Source organism: Elephantulus edwardii, unplaced genomic scaffold, assembly GCF_000299155.1.
Source record: "Elephantulus edwardii isolate Elephantulus edwardi_28Jun2011 unplaced genomic scaffold, EleEdw1.0 scaffold00086, whole genome shotgun sequence".
Classification (NCBI taxonomy): domain Eukaryota; kingdom Metazoa; phylum Chordata; class Mammalia; order Macroscelidea; family Macroscelididae; genus Elephantulus; species Elephantulus edwardii.
In genome coordinates, this window is record NW_006399836.1 from 446,185 (window position 1) to 466,944 (window position 20,760).

The following is a 20,760-nucleotide window of genomic DNA, read 5'->3' on the forward strand; positions in this document are numbered from 1 at the left end:
AGGCCACGGAGAAAGGCCCCAGGCCCCGCCCTGGAGGCCACGGAGAAAGGCCCCAGGCCCCGCCCTGGAGGCCACGGAGAAAGGCCCCAGGCCCCTCCCTGGAGGCCACGGAGAAAGGCCCCAGACCCCGCCCTGGAGTCTGTGGGTGGGCACACATGGAGCCATCAGGGGCTGCAGGACAGGAGGGACATGGGAGCAGTGGCCCTCGAGCAGCCTGACCACCTCTCTGCTTTCTTCCCCAGGTCCTGGAAGCTGTTGAAATGCCCATGGAGGACGCCCAGTACGCCCTGCTGACCACACAGTTAGGCTTTAAAAGAGAAGGAATGAGCTACCTTGACCTTGCGGCAAGATTTGAAGGTAGCCAATGCTGGTGGGCACAAACTGCCCAGGACACGCCAGGGACCCACCCACTGCCCAGCCATTCCTAACAACCCTAAGACGGAGTTGCCCATCACGTCCCCAGGCTGTGAACCTTCATTGAAGCAGATGCCTCCTCCTCCTCCTGCAGCTGGTGGATTCAAACCCCTGACCTTTCACTTCACATCTAAGAGTTTTAATGACAACCGTATCAGGGATCCTAGGATAAAGACTCCAAAGCAAAACCTACAACTGTCCAGGTCAATGTCGACTGGTGGTCACTCCAGGGCAGAGTAGGGCTGCCCCTTAGCATTCCCTCGGCTGTAGATGTTTACACAAGCAGACTGCCTCAGCTTTGTGCCCAAGACCTACTGGTGAGTTCGAACCACTGACCTTTCAGTCAGCAGCCCAGGGCTTTAACCACTGTGCCAAAGCCTTCTGCCATCAGGCCGCTTCTGACTCCTAACAGCCCATCAGGGACAGAGAGGGACTGCCGCATTGGACCGCCCAGAGTGTGGACACACGGGTGCCCGATCCAGAGGAGTGTTTGGTGGGCTGGAAACACAGCCTTTTTGCTTAAAGCCGAGCAGTTTAACCACTACTCCACAGGGGCCCCTCTAGTAGGGACAGTGAGAGTGTTTCCTCCACAGCCCAGCTGCGGGGGCTGACACAGTGGAAGCTGGATGGTGGAGCAGGTGCGTGGAAAGCCTGGGCAGGCCCTTGCCCTCCTGGCCTGTGCTGAGGCCACCAGGAGTCACCCAGGACCAGCCCAGTAGGAACACGTGCAGAGAGCTGGGCCTGGTACCCTTCTCCGATGAGGCCACTGAGGTGTCACCTAGCCCTGCAGAACCAGCCCAGCAGAACTGTGTGTGGAGCTGGGCCTGGTGCCCTTCTCTGCTGAGGCCACTGAGGTGTCATTCAGCCCTGTAGGATCAGCCCAGCAGGACTGTGTCACCAGGCCCCAGCAAAGAAGGGCACCTGTGCTAGAGGCCTGGCGGGCAGGGCAGGAAGACCAGGGGGAGGTCACCCTGGCCCCTGCGGTTGGGCAGTGGACTGGGTCACAATTTTTTAACGTGTACACCCTTCTGGTGGGTGAGAAGCACCCAGGATGAGCCCCCGGAGCTGGTTGGTGAGATGCAGAGCAGGAAACGCTTGTTTGGACAAGGCCGCTGGGCTTGTCCGTCCTGGTGGAGTTTAGGGGGTGAGGGCACAATGCTGTAATCAGCCTGGCTTCTGGGATCTGACCGCCTGTGTAAGCCCTTAGCCTCAGATCATGAGGTCTAGAACACTAGAGATGTTGGGGAGCCCTCTGAGCTTCCCCATGAATAAAATGGGGCTAAAAGCCCAGACTTATCAACACCATCAGGTTCTAAAGAAAAATGGTAAAAAAGAAAAATGGTGTGACATGAAAATCAACAATGGCCACATCATATTAAAAAAAAAGAATAATGGAGAAGGACTGAACCATGACATAACAGTCAAGCCCCTGAGAATCGTGACCCAGCCAAACTGTCATGTAGCCTTGACCATCATAGTCACCAGGACACTGCCCACTCCAGCACCTGGTCCTGTCAGACATACTGCTGTTTTGGATTTTTTAAAATGTTTTAAATTATTATTAATTTTAATGAAAATTTACAGACTTAGGGTTTCCATTCATTCATTGTTGCACTTTTCTCCCCTCCCAACACCCTCCCCACCTCCCTCCCAGTACATTACCCTCTTGGAAAAGTGAAAGAAAAATTCTTTCATTGTTTTACAATCCCTCCCTCCAGGACCACCCCACTATGCAGCCTTCGTTCTAGGCTCCTGTCATGACAAAAATACCTAATCACATATCCCTTTTAAACACTTCTCTCACTTTAATGCACCAGATTGTTAGAGACTGGTTCCTATTGTCACAGACGTCAAGTGTCAGATAAGGTGGGAGGTTAGTGAGGAGAAGGCAGGGTAAATGTGGGTGCGTGTAAGCTCAACATTAGAAGAGGCTACTTCCTAGGGAGTTGGGGGCACACTAAGGAGCCCTGGTGGTTTGGTACTTTAGTTTTGGGCTGCTTACCAGCAGGTGGATGGTTCAAATCCACCTTCAGCAGGAGAAGGACGAGGCAGTCTGCTCTCATTAACATTTACAGCCTCGGAAGCCCGGTGGGGATGTGTGTGCTGTGACTCAGAATTGACAGCAGTGGGTTTAGGTCAACAGTCAGGCAGAAGGCTTGTGCTTAATGCCCAGCAGCTGCTCCGTGGGAGGAAGAGGGACAGACAGCTGCCCAAAGCTGCCCGCTCGGAAGCCATGTGGGGACGCTCTGCTCCTCGCCAGGGTCTCTGCGGGTCAGGATCGGGTCTGTAGCAGCAGGTTTGGGTTTGCTTGGCTGGCTGGCATCTCGGAGTTCCTCAGTGGTGAGACCGTTAACAAGCTCAGGAACTAACTGAAAGACTCGAACCCAGGGGTGCTTTGAAAGAAAGGCCTGGAGGTAACCTTCCCAAGATGTAGCCACTGCTGACCGTTTGGGGCACAGACCTCCTCTGAAGCCGTCAGCATAAGACTAAGCAGACATGTGGTCAGAATATCCTGTTGAATTATGGTGGTGGTTGTGTGCTGGTGAGTCGGATCCGACCCACAGCTGGCCCTTCCACGGGTTTCAAAGACAATTAATGGCACAGGAGGAGATTGCCCATCTTTCTTCCACAGTGCAGCTAGTGGACTCAAACCGTGTACCTTTGCATTGTCAGCATATTTTCTTACCACTAAGCCACTAGTATTATATATAGCTAATAGTAGAATTGTTGTCGAGTCATTTGTGACTCATAGCTCTGAACCCTTCCCTGTCCTGAGCCAGTTTCACTAATTCCAACACACCAAACACCATTTGCCCAGTTACCATATCAATCTGTCTCCTCCGAGGTCTTCCTCTCCTGTGCTGTCCCTCCACCCTTCCAAACATGATGTCCTTCTCCAAGGACCGGTCTCTCCTGGCCATGTGCACAAAGCACGTCAGAAAGAGCTTCAAAATCCTAGCCTCTAAGGAGATAATTTGTTTCACCCTCTCCAAGACAGACATATTTGTTTTCTTGGTGGTCCATGGTATGTTCAAGACTCTTCTCCAGCACCACAATTCAAAAACATCAGTTCTTTTTCTGCCATCCTTAGTCATTGTCTAGCTCTGTGATGCACAGCAAGTAATTACAAGACCATGGCCTGGATCAGGTGCACGTTAGTCTCTAGACTGACACTGTTGCTTTTCATTTCTCTGGAGAGGTCCCTGACCACAGATTTTTCCAATAGAATTCATATTTTGATTTTCTGACTGCTGGGACCAGAAGTGTTAACTATGGATTTGAACAAACTGTAATTGTTAACAATCTCAATCTCTTCTCCATCTAATATAGTGCTGCCAGTTGGCCCAGTGGTGAGAATCTTTGTCTTCTTGATGTTGAGCTTCAATCCATATTGAAGACTACAATCCCTGACCTTCTGCAGCAAGAGCTTCAGGTCTTCTTCAGTTTCAGCAAGCAAGGTTGCATCATTTGCATAACATAGGCTGTGGATGAGTCTTCCTCCAATCCTGATGCCACCTTATTCCTCATAAAGCCCAGCCTTCCCTATTATCTGTTCTGCATATTGAAAAGGTACAGAGACAGGATGCATCCTTGATACACTCCTTTCCTGATGTTGAACCATGCAGTGGTGTGTCCCTGCTCTGTTCTGATGACTGCCTCCTGGTCCAAGTGTAGGTTTAGCATAAGCACGATTAAGTGTTCTGAGGTTCCCATTTTCCTCCAGGTTAGTCACACTTTGTTGTGATCCACACAGTCAAATGTCTTTGCATCATCAGTGAAGCACAGGTACACATTCCTCCGGTCCTCTTTGCTCTCTGCCAAGATCCACTGACATTGGCAATAATGTCTCTAGTGCCACGACCTCTTCTAAACCCAGCTTGTATTTCTGGTAGTTCTCTGTCAATGTCCTGTTCCAGTCATTTCTGGAGAATCTTCAGCAGGATTTTGCTAGTGTGTGATAGTGTTTGATAATTTCTCCACTTTGTCCGGTCACCTTTTTTTTTTAATGGGAATAAATGTGGATCTCTTCTAGTCATTTGGCCAGGTAGTTGTCCTCCAGATTTCTTGACACAACCTGTTGAAAATGTCCAGGGCAACATATGTTTGAGGAAATACATCATTTGTTATTCTGTCAATTCCTGGGGCTTTCTTTTTTGCCAACTCCTTCAGAGAAGCCTGAACTCCCTCACTCATCACCATTGCCTCTTGATCATGTGTTGTTTCTTAAAGTTCTCCTGTGTCAGCCAATTCTTTACAGTGATCAGGATTGCACAGTGACTGTATACTCCTTCCATCTTCTTTTAATGCTTCCTGAATCATTCAGTAGTCTACCCATGGCATCCTTAAGCATTGTAGCTCGCAGCTTGAATTTGTTCTTCAGTTCCTTCAGCTTAAGAAATCCGAAGTGAGTTCAGCTCTTTTGATTTTAGGATTCCGGCTCCTTGTATATTTCATTATAATACCTTGCCTTACCTTCCTGAGCTGCCCTTTGAAATCTTCTATCCAGCTCCTTAATGTCTTGATTTCTTCCCTTTGCTTTGGCTGCTTGGCGCTCTCGTGCAATATTCAGAGTCTATTCTGATATCCATCTTGGTCTTTTCTTCGTCTTCACTCTTTGTAATGACCTTTTGCCTTCTTTGTGGATGATATTCTTGATATCTTCCCACAGCTCATCTGGACTTCATTCATGATAGTGTTCAAGGCCTCAAACCTGTTCCTGAGGGGGGATAGGTTCAAGATCAAATTTGGATTCCTGTAGATATGATTTAACCTTCTTTAGCTTTAGTTTGAACTTGCGTATGAGCAGTTGATGGTCTGTTCCGCAGGCAGCACCTGGCCTAGTTTTCACTACCGATGTTGAACTTCCTTCCACAGATGTAATTGATCTGATTCCTGTGTGTTCCATCAGGTGAGGTCCATGTGTACAGCCCGTAGTAGTGAATCTCACATCTCTGTCTTTAGAGAGTGATTTTAGGACAGATGATGAGGCAAGGACTGTCCCTCCGGGGTACTGGACAGCTGCCCGAGACTCAGCCTCTTTGAGGAGGGGCAGGGAAGCGCACCAGGTGAGCACCTCAGAGCTGCCCGGGGGTGTTAGGGTTGAAGGCTGCCTGAGAGTCCTTCTTTCAGTGCCCTGGAATGGACTCCAGTTCCAGGCAGCCCTGTGTGTGCACAGATCGAAGCCCTGCCCAGCCCTGTGCCGGCCTCGCAGCCTCTGCTGCACTTGAGTCTATGGCGGCATCACTGAGCTAATACATTCACCGTGTTAAAGGTCTTCCTCTTTGTCATGGACCCCCAGCCTTGCCAGGCATGATGTCCTTCTCCAGGGGTCAGGGCCTCCAAGTGACCAGTCTAAAGTACATGAGCCCAGATCTCCCACCTTTGCTTCCAAGGAACAAGAGTGTAGAGAACTAATTCTTCTTTTAAAAGCAAACGTATGTAAGAAATGGAAGTTAAACGGGGCAGGGAGGAGGGAGCTAAGCTGTGTTCAGGAGCAGTGCTGGAGCAGGGCCGAGGCCGCTGTCCCAGGCCTTCGAGCCGGTAGAGGAGCCGAGCTGCAGTGCAGACGCACCGGGGCCACAGCCACTCTGCTCACTGGCGCCCTTGTTTCAGACCCAGCAACGAGCCGGCCTGTGTGGACCGCGCCTCAGCTCTCGGCGCAGACGGAGGGCCACTTGGAGGGTCACTTCCACACTGCAGAGGAGTGTCTGAAGCTTTTCCCCAAGCGGCTGAAGGAGTCCTTCCGGGTGAGTGTGGCCTGGCCCCTGCCCTCCAGTCCTGGGTCCCCCATCCCATCATGTGGCACAGGACCACAGGGGAACTTGGTCAGGGTGTGGGGTGCAGCCGGCCCCTCTCCCTCACCTGGGATGATGCTTAAGTCTGCCCCAGATTACTTTCTTCACATGGGAGGTCAGGGAGGGAGGCGCTCTGACCACTGGGGTCATCATGAATTTAGGATCCATTCATCCGCTCTCCCCCATTTCCCTCACACACCCAAGCAGCACACCCTGTCAACACATATGCTAAATACCGGGGATCCAAGAAGCATCCGGGTCAGTGGGAGACACAGATGGAGAACATGGTGTCATGCTCTTCCTGACAGAGAGCTCTGGGCACAGGACAAGGGCTCTTGACAGAGGGCTTCCTGGAGGAGACTCCTGAAATGAAGGAATCCTTGAGCCCTGTGGCTGGAAGCATGAAGCGCGAGCAGACTGCAGGTGAGGCCTCGTGAGCCTGGCAGCGGCAGAGAGGTGATGGGCATCGTCTTGTTCCTCATCGCTGCTGAGACAAACACCACCGGTGGGTGGCTTAAGCCTGTTCTCTCAGTTCAGAAGGCCATAAGTTCAAGCTCAGTGTCTGGAGGAAAGTCCCTGTCTCTTCAACATCTGTAGGCCTGGCAGCCCTCACAGATCTCCACGTGTCTGGCCTCAATGTCCCCCTGAACTAGACAGCTCACCACACGAGAACCGTGGGCAGCACGCTCCGTGCCCACCTCTTTCCTCCTGTGGTACCGAAGTCCCTCCCACCACCCCTCGCTTGTTACATTTCCAAAGACATTGACTCCTGATGCTTCCTAATCCTCCACAGTTGCACCCTGCCTTGCAGAACTGCTGCTAATTCTGCCTCGTTAACATCATGTTGTTGTCTTGTGTCATCGGTTTGGAGCTGACTCGTCGCTGTCCTCCCAGTGGGTGTTCAGAAGCTCTAAGTCACGTACAAGGAGACTGCCTGTTTGTCTCCCTTGTGACAGCTGGGGGATTCAAACCACCTGCCTCTGTGTTGGCAGCACAGCTCCTGAGCCTCTAAGCCACCAGAGTGCATAGATGTGAGCATTTACACTCATCTGGTCACAGGGGGAGGATGTGACGTGATCCTAAGAATCCTGGCCTCGCCAGGCTGACGCATATTTGGGGCAGAGTTCAGCCCAGGACGGCTTAGTGAAGAGCAGTCAGCTTGTTAGCACAGAGCTGTGACAGGCCAGGCTGCGGAATCAGCCAGCAGGCCGTCCAGCAGAGACCTGAGCTGTGTCTGCGGGGAAGAACCAGGGTGCTTAACGGGAAGGCAGAGGGCCTCAGTGTCGGCCCACCCTCCACGGGTGTGGAGGGAACAGACAGCAGGAAGTCTAGGGCTGGGGTCTTCCCGGAGGGACACACAGCTCAGCTCATATCGTCCTGCATTCTGAAACATTGCCCCTACTCTGTTGGCGAGTCACATGGTGGCCAGACCCGACTTGGAGGTGACTGTCCAGCTTGGGTTTTCCAGGGTCTGCCTTTGAGCCCGTGTCCTGTCTCCAGACCATGCATCCTAACGTGTGATTTGTGTAAATCCAGTCACCATATGCACATGCAGAGCAGATCGGTCCTCAGTTTCCACACAACCCTGAGGGTCCTGACGTTGGCTTCAGCTGGGGAGAGGTCCGCTCACGAGGCGTGCAGGCTGGGTGGAGGGAGGGGGCAGGAGGGAAGCAGGAGGGAACCAGCAGGCAGGAGTGGGGCTGCGTCCACGTCCACCTCTTCGGCTGGACGAGAAGGACTCTGAGGTGTGGGAGAAGCAGCTTATTTTATTTTATTAATTTAAATGAATATTTACAGAGAATTTGGATTTCCATTCATTCATTGTTGCACTTTTCTCCCTGCCCACCCCTCCCCTCCAGTTCACTCATCTCTTTGAAAAGTAAAAGAAAAATTTCTTCATTGATATAAAATCCCCCACCCCCACCCCATCCCGAGTACACTCCACTATGCAACCTTCATTCTGGACTCTTGTCATAACCATAATACCCAATATATATCATTTTTAAACTGTACTCTCCCTCATCTGTTTCAATGCAGTATACATAATTTATCCAATTTTTCTCAGTCTCACCTGAACTCTGATGTCAGTCCCTTTCTACAAGAATGGCACTATGCAGTATCTGTCCTTTTGTGACTGAGATATTTCACTCAGCATAATGTCCTCCAGGGTCAGCTTTTAAAGTGCTTTCCACATTATTTACCACGGCGATTGCACCTCAGAGTGCCAAGGAAATGCAGACCTATCTGTCCATAAAGTCCCAGAACATTTGAGTTCGACCATTGCATCAGTGTTTGCTGGCGTCATAAGACCCCACAACGTGCCTCTGCACGTGCAGTACCCCCAGAATGCCACATTGCCTTCTGGGGGGTGGGCTGTGTGAGGTGCAGATGGCAGCTAGGGTGTTGAGGCTGCCTCCATGACTCCCTGGTCCCAGGCTTGTCTCCCATGCTTTGCACGCTTTAATGCCCGTCCTCCCAACAGCTGATGAAGCGGGGACCTCTGTGATCCCAAGACAAAGAGCAGATGAAGGACATGTGGAGAGGTAGACTGACTTCTTCGAGGTCACAGGTCACAATGCCAGTTAGTGGCAGAGCTGGGGTTTGAAGCTAAACAGTCTGCTACCGGAGCGGGCCCATACTCACTATGCAGCAGGGTCCCTGTGGGCCCTGAGCCTCAATTTTCTCATCTGGAAAAAGGGATCCACCTCACTGCCCTTGCAGTATAACCAGCAGGATAAATGCTCCCAGAAGGCACTGTGACACGGTGGGCACCAGGCTTAGACAAGGTGACATGTCCACCTGAATCCTCAGCCCAGAGTCCTGGCCACTCTGTCCACACTGTTTTCCTATCCACTGTAGACAGAAGTTGTCAAATATCATAAAATCTAGATAAAGATGCTCATTTTGATCAATGCTTCTATAAAAGAGTCCCAATAAAAAAAGATAAAATGATGCAGCACAGAATTGCTAATTCTCATGGAATCCAGACTCTCTGGATTCATGGAAGCTGGAGAGATTCTTCAGACTATTGCTATGAGAATATCTTTAAACCTGCAACCAAAAGTGTCCCCTGAACCCTTCTTAAAACAAACCATCAGTTTATCTTACCGAGTGCAGAATTGTGCTCTTTTTAAGAACTATCTATAGGGGCTTAAACTGATAATAGCAAGTGGGAGGATGAGATCGAACCCTTAAGGAAAGTTTATGTTAATACAGGAGGAGGAGAGAGTGGAGTGGGAAGGGGGATAGTGCCACTGAATGGTAGACCAAGGTGCAGTGGAATGGGTCTGTTTTCCTGTGTGGTCTTAACAAAATTCTTAAATACGGAAGAAAATCTGTGTGAACATATTGGGAATGTGATTTGTGTACACATCCAGGAGACGCTGATAGACGGTTGTTCTGATGGTGAAGACTTGATCTGGTTGTTCTGATCCAGTATTGAAGACTTGATCCCAAAGCACTTCTCTCTCCCCCCGCGTGCAGGGTGCCCGAGACATGGCACCTCCTCTCCTGGGGAAGGCAGAGTTGGGGCAGAGGTACCCCGGAGACTGGGCTGTCCGAGGCCCCGAGAGGGCGTGTCCTCTGACCGGTGGCCTTTGCTTTCAGGACACCTACGCAGCCTTCTTCCGGACGGACACGGACAGGGACGGCATCATCAGCGTGCTCGACCTTCACAACCTGCTGCACCAGCTGCTCCTCAACATCAAGGACAAGGAGTTTCTGCGTCTCCTGGAGCTGCTAGGCCTGAGGGTCCGCTCCACCCTGAACTTCCGCGACTTCCGGAACCTGTGTGAGAACACAGCCCAAGGGACCGGTGACCCTTCGCAGTGGCTCCTTAGGTAGGAACGACCACAGGTCACATCTTTTATCACCACCTGCCTTGGCCAACCACCCCTCACTTCAAGGGAAATCACGCCAGAAATGGGGTGACTGTGTGTTAGTGCAGAGCTGTGCTCTGCACACGTCCCTGCTTTTCAGCGCCTGTTGTGGCCAGGCCTTCCTCCAAAGGCTTCTCTGGGAGCACTCGAACCACTAACCTTCTGGTTAGTACCTGCCTGTGTTAGTCATTTGCACTACCCAGGAACTCTGTGGAAAGGTTGGAATAGGTACACACAGACTAGAACCGAACATACAGCCTCAGTCTCATCCCTGTGAGCATCTTTTCCATGTTTCCCAGGGTGTATGTTATTCCATCGTCTTTTCTGTATGCAGACTATTTGCTGCTGTGGCAAATTCTTTTCATTCAAGTGAGTCCTGACTGCAGCCCCACATGAACAGAAGGAGACCTGCCTGGTCCTGCCGGGGTCCTCACAGCTGTCGGGATGTTGTGTGTAAACAGAAGTTGACACATTCACATATGCTTATTTCTCTGTATAAATCTGAGGTCGGGTGACACCTTTGAGGGTGAAGCTTCTAAGGCTTTGGGGCTGTAACGTGCATGACCTCAGCTCTGTAACATGACATGCTGTGTGCGGTCCAGTGTATGCTCTGCTGTGTGTGATGTCCATGTGTGCTGTCCAGTGCATGGTCCATTGCAGGCGTCCTGTGTGTGCCATCCAGTGTATGGTAGGCTGCATACTGTCCAATGTGTTCCACCTAGTGCATGGTCCTCTACAGGCTGTCTTCTGTGTGTTGTCCAGTGCACGGTCCACTGCAGGCCACCCAGAGTGTGCTCTGCTTCAGGCTGTCCAGTGTGTGCTGTCCGGTGTGTGCCATCCAGTGTGTGCCGTCCAGTGCATGGCCCACTGCACACTGTCTTCTGCAGGCTGTCCAGTGTGTGCTGTCCATGTGTGCCTTCCTGTGCATGGCCCACTGCACACTGTCTTCTGCAGGCTGTCCAGTGTGTGCTGTCCAGTGTGTGCCATCCAGTGTGTGCCATCCAGTGTGTGCCGTTCAGTGCAAACTGTCCCCTGCATGCTTACCCTGCAGGCTATGCAGTGCAGGCCAAGCCCTTGACCTTGGTCAGTGCACGACAGGGAGACACAGACCTTCTCCAGGGACTGATGCTGCCCCTGCCCTTCGGATCAATCTGGGCAGTAGGTGTATGATGTGGGAACTGCTGAGTTTGGGTGGCAGGCAGCTGGTCTGATCTCTTCTCCATGTTCAGGGACTCTGTTCCAGCCCCTCCCCCAGGCGGGTTTCCCTCCCAGCAGGGAGGAGAATCTCAGCGGCCAGCTGGCTGTCTTGGCTTACTTCATCCCTTTGTCTCCTTTGCACTCCCTCTTGAGGGCAGTGACTGGACTTAGTGGACAGATCGGTCCCTGTCACACAGTGCACTGTGGAGGTCATCAAATGCTCCTATGCAGGAACAGTATAGCCACTGGACAATTACTGTTATATTGACATGTCATTAACATTCTAGCACAGAGACAGTCTTCAGTGTGCTTTTGGATGGAATAATGGTTTTTTTTTAAAATTTTTTTTTAATTTTTTACCAGTTTACTTACACAATTCTTATACATTGTTTTTCACGCTGGATCTTTCCCTTTCCTTTACCCACCCGTCCCTTCACCCATCAAACTGTGTGAACCTATGGTTACCTCCCTCCCTCCCTCTCCCCTGCTCACCCTGACCCCTCTACTCCTCCCCTCCCCTCCTTGGTTCTGCATACACATTTTACTAGTTATCTTTTATTTCTACAATAATGATTTTTATACAGTATTTGTCCTTACAGGACTGAGTTAGTTCACTTAGCATAATGCTCTCCAGTCCCTTTAAGGTAGGTAGTAATTTACAAAATCTTTACTCCTGCATGCTGCGTAGTATTCCATTGTGTAAAATGAACCACAGCATCTCAATCCATTCCATTGTGGTTGGACATCTGGGCTGTTTCTATGTTCTTGCAATGTTAACACCGCTATGAATATTCGTGTCTAGTTTGTGCCTCAATTCTCATTATCTCGGGGTTTATTCCAAGCAGTAGAATAGCTGGGTCATAGGAATTTCTGTGTTCCACTTTTTGAGGAAACGTCAAACTGCCTTCCAAAGTGGTTGTACCATTTTACAATCCCACCAACAGTATTTAAGAGTTCCTATCTCTCCACATCCTCTTCAACATTTATTACTTGCTGTCCTGTTAGACTTTGCCACAGCTACTGGGATGAGATGGTGTTCTTAATAGTAATGTCCATGCACTGTTTCACCCCAGAGGTGCTGGCAGCCCCAAGGATCTCCAGTGAGTAGCTGTCTGGTCCTGACGGGGTGGCCCCCAGATGGCGACAGGTCCCAGAAGCCACAATGACGGAGCTGAGCTGCCGTGGCACCTTCCTGGCTGTGGAGGCCTTGTGTCCTGTGCGTCTGTTTGCTTCCCTGGTTCACCTTGTTTGGGACGGTCTGTTGTTGTTGTTGTTGTTGTTGTCATCGTTGTTAGGTACCACCTCAAGTCATCTCCCACAGCACGATGGCACATGGAGCAGAGCGCTGCGTGCCCCTGGGCCAGCCTCACAGTCCCTTATGAACTTGAGCCATGGTTGCAGCCACTGCGGGTCAGGCCGTCTTGTTGAGGCTTTTCCCCTTTTTCACTGACCCTCTTCCAAGCATGATGTCTCACTCCAAGCGCTGGCCCTTCCTGATAACATGGCCAGAGCCTAGAAAGTAGGTTTTATTCTTGTCTGTGCTGAAAAAACGGTGGTCTCTTCTTCAAAGAAACAATCAGGAGCACCTGCTTCCAATTGCTCAGGTCTGATGAGCCTTAATATAAGACATGATTGCTTAACATTCAGACAAAACAAAAAACAAAATTCTCCCCAGAGAATCTTTTTTTGAAGCATGTCTGCCAAACAAGCCTGGACGTTTTCAGGAACGAGGTTTGAGTCTCCCTTTCAGGAGGCTCAGCCTTCTGATTTGTACCCGCTGTCTTTTCACCAAGTGTCTACTAAGACTCCACTGTGTGCTGGACATTGCCCTGGGCAGGGGGCAGAGGCAGAACGCAGCCTCTCCCGTGAGGAGCTCACACAGATGGCTGGGAGGCAGACACAGGAAGCAAGCTCCACTGCCCTAGAGAAGGAACAGAACAGTGTGCCCTGTGCACCATGCTCTTTCAAAGCCGACACCACCTCAGAAGGCTCAGTGGGTGGCCTGGGGACAGCGGCTGCATCATGAAGGCAGCGGGATCACTGCAATGGGTTCACGAGGATGACTGCACGAAACACTTGTGATCCGGGGCCTGGCTGGTACACACAGGATCAGGAGAAAGGAGGGCTCTTTTTCTGTGTCTAACTTCACACATATAAAAAGAAATGCAGTATTTTTCTTTAAAAAGGAAATAAACAGGCAAATGATGGAGGGCCCAGGCACACAGATAATTTCTGCATGCTACTGGAGCACCTTTTTAAAAAAAAAAAATAATAAAATAAATCTCTGTATCAGAAAGAACTGACCAGCACTGAAAAATTTCAGGAAGTATCAGCAGCCAATGGTAATGAAGAAGAAAGTGAAAGCTGCATTGAAGGTATTGGCAAAAAAGCAAGGCCCCAGGAATCAATGTGATACCAATTGATTAGTTTCAATTAACAGATGCAGCCTTGGATGCACTCACAAGTCTATGCTAGGAAATTTGGAGGACAGCTTTTTTTGGCCAACAGATTGGAAGAGGTCCATATTTGTTCCATTCCCAAGAAAGTTAATCCAACTGAAAAAAAAATCATTACTAGCACATGTAAAAATGGCTAGACCAATACATAGAGAGAGAACTGCCAGAAGTTCAAGCAGGATTTAGAAGAGGCTGTAGCACCAGGGATATCATTGCTGATTTCAGATGGATCCTGGCTAAGAGTAAGAATACCAGAAGAAAAAAAATGAAAATAAAAATAAAAAGAATACCAGAAGAATGTCTATTTGTGCTTTTTTATTATGCAAAGACATTTGACCATGTGGGTCCTAACAAGTTGCGGCTGACTTTGAGAAACGGGAGCCTTAGAGAATTTGAGTGGGCTCATGCAGAACCTGGACCTGGAGCAGGAGGCTGTTGTGTGAACAGAGCAGGGAGCACTTCATGGGTTGGAATTGGGAAGGGAGTGCAGCAGGGTTGTAGTCTCTCTCCATACCTATTTAATCTATATGCTGAGAAATTATCTGAGAAGCTGGACTCTGCAAAGAGGAGTATTGCATCAGGATTGGAGGGAGATTTATCAATAACCTATATTATACAGGTGACACAACCTTGCTTGCTGAAAGTGAGAAGGATTTGAAGCACTTGTTGCAGAAGATCAAGGAATACAGTCTGCAGGATGGATTGCATCTCAATGTCAAGAAGACAAAGATTCTCACTGCTGGATGGATAGACAGCATCAGGATGGATGGAGAGGAGATTGAAACTGCCAACAGCTTCATCTTGCTTGGATTCACAATTAACACTCTTGGTATGAGCAGTCAGGAATATCTGCAGTCAGGGACCTCTCCACATTATTGAAGAATAATGATATCAATTTGAGGACTAAGATGTATCTGATTCAGGCCATTTTCTTTTGATCACTGCTATGCATCTGAGAACTGGACAGTGAGTAAGGATAAAAGAAGAAGAATTGTTGCCTTTGAGCTGTGGTGTGGGAGAAGCACACTGAACATCCCATGGACGACTGAGAGAATGAACAGATAAGCTTGGAGATGGTGAAGCTGAAGTGCTCTTTGGAGGCAAGAATGATGAGACTTTACCTCACATACTTTGGACATGTTGCTAGAAGGGGCTATTCCTTGGAGAGGGACATGATGCTGGGAAGAGTGGGGGGTTAGCAAAGGAGAGGAAGTCCCTTAACCAGGTGGATTGGCACGGTGACTGCTGTAATGGGCTCTTGTGTGTCAGGAAGCGTGAAGATGGCACAGGATAAAACAAGGTTCAGATATTTTGTTCATAGAGTCGCTGTGAGTTGCAGTAGACTCAATGGCACCTAACAACAACAACATCATCATCTTTTTTAACATAAAATTTTTATTTTATATTGGTTTACTTACAAAGCTTGTATACTTTGTTTTTCACACCAGCTCTTTCCCCTTTCCTTGACCCACCCCCCCCTTTACCTATCAAATTGTGCAACCCTATGGTTACCCCTCCACCCATCCTCACCTCTCTGCTCCCCTCCTCCTGCCCCCCTTAGATCTTCACACGTATTTTACTAGTTCTCTATTTCTATAATAATGGTCTTATACGGTATTTATCTCTCCAGTCTCTCCCAAATTATTTAGTGATTTACGAAAGCGTTGATCCTGCGTGCTGTGTAGTATTCCATTGTGTGAAAAGTTTTTGATGTGCACAGGGATTTAATCTTTAGAAGGTCTCATTCATTAATTTTATCCTTTCTACATTGTGCATTTCTGACTGAATTTGGCAGTCTCTTTATACCATAGCCTAGGCCAGGAATGATCCCAGTTTGTCTCTGAGGAACTTTACAGTTTGGGGCTTTACTCCCAAGTCTCTGATCCATCTTGAGTTGATTTGTGTGTTTGGTGTGAGATGTGGATCCTGTTTCAGTTTTCTGCAGGTAGAAGTCCAGTTTTGCCAGCACCATTTGTAGAAGAGGTTATCATTTCCCCATTTGATAGTTTTTATTTCCTTGTTGAATATCAGTTGACCATGGATAGCTGGGTTCAGTCTAGGTTCTCAGTTCTGTTGCACTGGTCTATGTGCCTGTTGTTGTACCAGTACTATGCTGTTTTGGTTATTACGGCTGTGTAGGAGATTTTGAGGTACAACATCAATTTTTATTAATGCATCTTGATTGCATGTTCAGTTTCAAAGTTCAGAAGTTGGTGGAAGTTCAGGATTTCTTTGTCTTTAGGAGTCGATGCATGTATTTGAAGAATAGTTGTAGAATCAGGTCTCCCCTCGTGCCTGTGGGTAATGTCCTGGCTCTGTCAGCGTTCTACTTCAGGACAGATCTTCACATGTTCGTTTGACGATAAATGTAACACGATTCCTCTTCAACTTGTCCCTTCTGTCATAGTAGATCACATGATTTTCTAATTCAGCATTGCCAGTACCAATCCATCTCATTGCACCGAAGCTTGGGATGTTGATTTTATGTGTTCTGTTTCACTTTTGACATCTTCCAGTCTTTATTGATTAGTGCTTTTACATGCCGTGTTTCGATTGTTGTTTGAGTTGCCTCTTCCCATTCTGAGTCATGTCACCTGAGCAGACGAGTGCCCTTCGCTGGGTGGGAGTTCACTCCATCCCTGGCATCTGGTGTCCTCGGCTTGGACAAGGCAGCTCTTCCCCGGTCGCATTTTAAGCGTGTTCCCACCTGAGGGGCTCATCTTCTGGCAGCCCAGCCAACAACGTTCCGATGATATTCACAGAGTTTTCAGGGGCTCTTATCTCAGAAGTGCATGTTTGTCCTGCTCCCTGGTTTCTCTTCGTCTGAAAGCCCCAGGAAGCCTGCCCACCATGGATGATGGCTGGTATTTGAGATGCAGGTACCACAGCTTCCAGCATCGTGGCAACAGGCAAAGCCCCATGGTGCAGCAGCAACCTGACAGACAAGTGGGGGGCGGTTACATTAGAATGATGTCTTTGAAGTCTGGTCATATCAACATCCTGGCTAACTTGGCATCACTATCTGTTACTTTGTGGTTGAAATTTTCCAGTATTACCTGGAGTTGTCATGAACCTTTGGTGTAGGGGAATACCCCAGAGCATCTGTGAGACACAGGGAAGCCATGCATCGCACAGTGGGACACACATGTAGCAAATGGTCAGCATGTGTCTGGGACTGGTCAGCATCGAGCAGAGCTCACTGCTTGTCCGGGTTCCAAGAGCCAGGCAGCAGCAGGAGGAGAAAGGGGTGAGGAGGTGTGTGTGACGTGGACGGTGAAGCGGCGGGCACGGTCCTGGGAAGGCCCTCTGCTGTCCAGAGGGGACGGTGTTGCAGAATGAGGAAGGGGCAGTGGACAGGAAGACCAGCAGGACTGCCTGGAGTGAGCAACTCTGGAAAGCTCACGTCAGCGTGAGAGGCTGGTGATACGTGAATACATAGCAAGGGTACTTTGGACCCCACCCATTGCCCCCTCTGCCCAAAACTATTCCCTCTGCAGCAACCAGAGGCTTTTCCAGGACCTTTTGCACCACTGCACCCCTCCACCCCAGAGAGGGGGTGCAAGTGATGATTGTGAGGTGTCTGGACGTGGACGCGGAGAAGTGTGTAGCTCTGTGACTTGCATCCTCTTGAACAAAGGTTTTTAAAAGGCACCACAACGCCGTCCACCTTCCAGAGCCTTTGAGGTAAAGTCATGAGACGGTCTGAGGCTGGTGAGCCCTGGTCCCTCCCCACTCCCAAGATTCCGTGGCTCTGGGAAGTCCAGTAGGCAGTTGGTGAGAGATGGCAGGAAACATCAGGTGAGATTCGAGGCCTGGGGGTGCAGGTTCCTGGGTAAACAGTGGTGTACATGGTGGGTGGAGATGAAAGAACCAGAAGAATTAGAGTGAGAAGAGCAAGAAGGAGGGGTGAAGAGACTGAGGCCGCACACTCCAAGGCTCCACGTTAGGTTTCCGCATCTCATCACATAAAGAATGGCATCATGAAGCTGGTTAAAGAAAAGAGGGTGTTTGACATCTCACCTGTATCAGAAGTCAAAAAAGACCACTGAAATTGTTCATAGAGAGGTAACTAGACGTCAAGAATGGTTTCTTAATAGGAAGCTTTTGAAAATTGCTTGATGTGAATTATTGTTGTTATGTGCTGTCGAGTCACCTGGGACTCATAGCGACACTATGTACAACAGCTCCGAAGCCTGCCCGGTCCTGAGCCCGACTCGCTGACTCTGACACACCTACGCCCACTGCCCCAGTCACTGTATCAGTCCATGCCATCTGGGTCTTCATCTCCTGTACTGTATATACACCCTTCCGAGCATGGTGTCCTCAAGGACTGGTCCCTCCTGGCCACATGCCTAGAGTATGTGAGACGGACCTTCAAAATCCTTACCTCCAAGGAGAAACTTGGTTTTACCCTCTCCAAAACAGACCTATTTGTTTTCTTGGCTCTGTGGGATGTTCAAGACTCTTCTCCAGCTCCACAAGTCAAAGGCATTGATGCTTGTTCTGTCCTCCTTCGTCATTGTCCAGCACTCATGCATAGGAAGGAATTGTGATGACCATGGCCTGAATGAGGCGCATCTTGGTCCCTCAGGACTCTGGAGAGGTCCCTGACAGCAGATTTCCCCAGTGACTCGGATTAGGCACATCTTGGTCTTTCAGCTCCAGCCTTGCTGGTTGGCACTTTGGAGAGGTCTTTGACAGCACATTTTACCAGGGCAACACGTCTCTGGATTTGTTGAGTGTTGTTTCCGTGGGTGTTGATTGCGAATCCAGAGAAAATTAAATCATTGCCACAGGTTCCATCTGTTCCCTGCGTCGCCCCAGCTGTTAACACCCTGATTCCTGGGCCTTCGTTTTTGTCAGAGCCTTCACTCCATCTTGAACGTCATCTTTCAGCCCTGTTGACTCTTGATCATATGCTATTTCCTGAAATGATTTGCTGTTGCTACGTGCTGTTGAGTCAAATGCGACTCCTAGTGACTCTATAAACGACAGATCTGAACCCTGTCCTCTCCTGTGCCAGCTTCACAAGCTCTGACACCCTCAAGTCCATTACCGCCGTCACTGTGTCGTTTCACCTGCTTGACCTTCTGTTTTGCAGTCCCTCCATCTTTCCAAGCATGATGGGCCTTTCAGGGAACAGCCTCTGCTGGCAACATCCTCAAAGATGTGAGACAAAACTTTACCATCTTGGCCTCCAACAAGCACTCTGGCTGCACCTTCTCTGAGACATACCTAAATATTATTTTAGTTCCAAGTCATTCTTTTTTGGTACAGTCACTTCCATCCACCATAGATGCTTCATTCAAGGTTTTGCCCAACAAATCCTTCCATGTTACAACGCGATACTTGAATTTGTTCTTTGGTTCTTTCGGCTCCAGAAATGCCAAACCCAGCACTGTGCACGTTTTACTTTGTCTTCTTGAGCTGCCTTTTGAAGTCTTCTGTTCAGCAATCTTAGGTCAGCATTCTTATCCCCTGTGTTGGCTACTGGCTCCCCATCAAGTTTTATACCAGAGTGAAACTCTACCTCATTTAACAACGCACTTTTGTCAATAAAAAAGGGCCATTTCTACATCTGAAAAGGACAGTTCCCAACTATGTGTCAGTGATTCAGGAAGGCCCCAGTTCTCCTCCTGGTAAACAGGCAGGTTAAGATACAATTTACATATGACTGGAGAACCAGCTTCACCAGCATCTAGGACAGATGCATTTCCTCCTCCCACAAACAGACAGATCAAACTACTCTACATGACAGGAAACCGAGAATTCGGAGGCTAAGCAACTAGTTTTCCAGGCTGAAGAAAAAGAACTACAGTTTTATAACTGATACCTATATAGAGAATTCTGAACTTACTAATACCACCCTATCATTGGCTGCTTCTGGCCACTGGACTCATAGTGGCCAGCAGGAACCTAGAGAACCTCCTTATGCTACCAACTCATCAGCCTCCTGGACAGATCACAGGCACCTTGGACTCCCAGAGGAGCCCTGGTGGCGCAGTGGGGTGAGGATTAGGCCACTGACCAGAAGGTCAGGAGCTGGTGTTACTGAATGAAGGGATTCTTTCTGGAGTCAGTTGCCAACAAGGCAAATGGATGGCAATAGCCGAAGCATTTTCAAAAATCTGGGAAGGTCCTATAAAAAACTGCGTCCCAGCCTGGGAGGGGTCATTAGGGCTTATACTTGTGTTAGACTTTTTTTAGTAAAAGTTATAGGATTTCTACTTTTAAAATATACCATCAGGTGAAATCCATGTGTATAGCCTGCGTTTATGTTTCTTATAAAAAGTATTTGCAATGAATAAATCATTGAATGTGCAGAACTCTATCATTCTATCTCCAGTCTCATTTCTCTCACCAAGCCCATGTTTTCCAGCTTCTGATCCTTCTTCCCTGTTCCCAACTTTTGCGTTTCAGTTGCCCATTATTATTAATGCATCTTGATTGCATGTTTGATCAATTTCTGACTGCAAAAGTTGGTAAAAATCTTCTACTTCCTCCTCTTTGGCGTTGGTTGTTGGTGCATATATTTGAATGATAGTGGTATTCACTGGACTTCTTTGTATGCATATGGATATTATCCTATCGCTCACCACATTATATTTCAGGATAGATCTAGAAATGATATTTTTAATTATAAAACAACCCCATTTTTTCTCACCTTTCCATCCCCAGCATAGTAAATCATATAATCGTCTGATTCAAAATGTCCCATGCCAAGCCATCTCATTTTGCCAATACCCAGTATGTCAATATTTATGCGTTCCATTTCTTTCTTAACAATGTCCAATTTTCCTACATTCGTATTCGTGCTTCTCACATTCCACATTCCAATCACTAGTGTCTCCTTACAGCTGTTTCTCTTTCTCAGTGTTTCCATTTCTAAGATCTCAGTTTCAATTGCCATGTCTGTTAGTCCAAATGATAATCTAAGTGTGCTCTATTGTACACAGGGTTTTCGAAGGCCTGTAATTTCAGAAGTGATATCATTGATATCACATGCAAGCAAGATCCTGC

General features: G+C 48.7%; 1 protein-coding gene across 1 annotated transcript in view; it reads left to right on the top strand.

Annotated features, from left to right (window-relative positions):
• The window catches only part of EFCAB6 (EF-hand calcium binding domain 6), a 415,417-nt gene that overhangs the window by 268,957 nt on the left and 125,700 nt on the right, over window positions 1-20,760 (top strand). Inside the window, exons 16-18 of the mRNA XM_006890171.1 lie at window positions 243-357; window positions 6,028-6,161; window positions 9,816-10,048. Of these exons, the coding sequence (XP_006890233.1) occupies window positions 243-357; window positions 6,028-6,161; window positions 9,816-10,048 (482 nt within the window). The remainder of the gene's footprint in view (window positions 1-242; window positions 358-6,027; window positions 6,162-9,815; window positions 10,049-20,760) is intronic.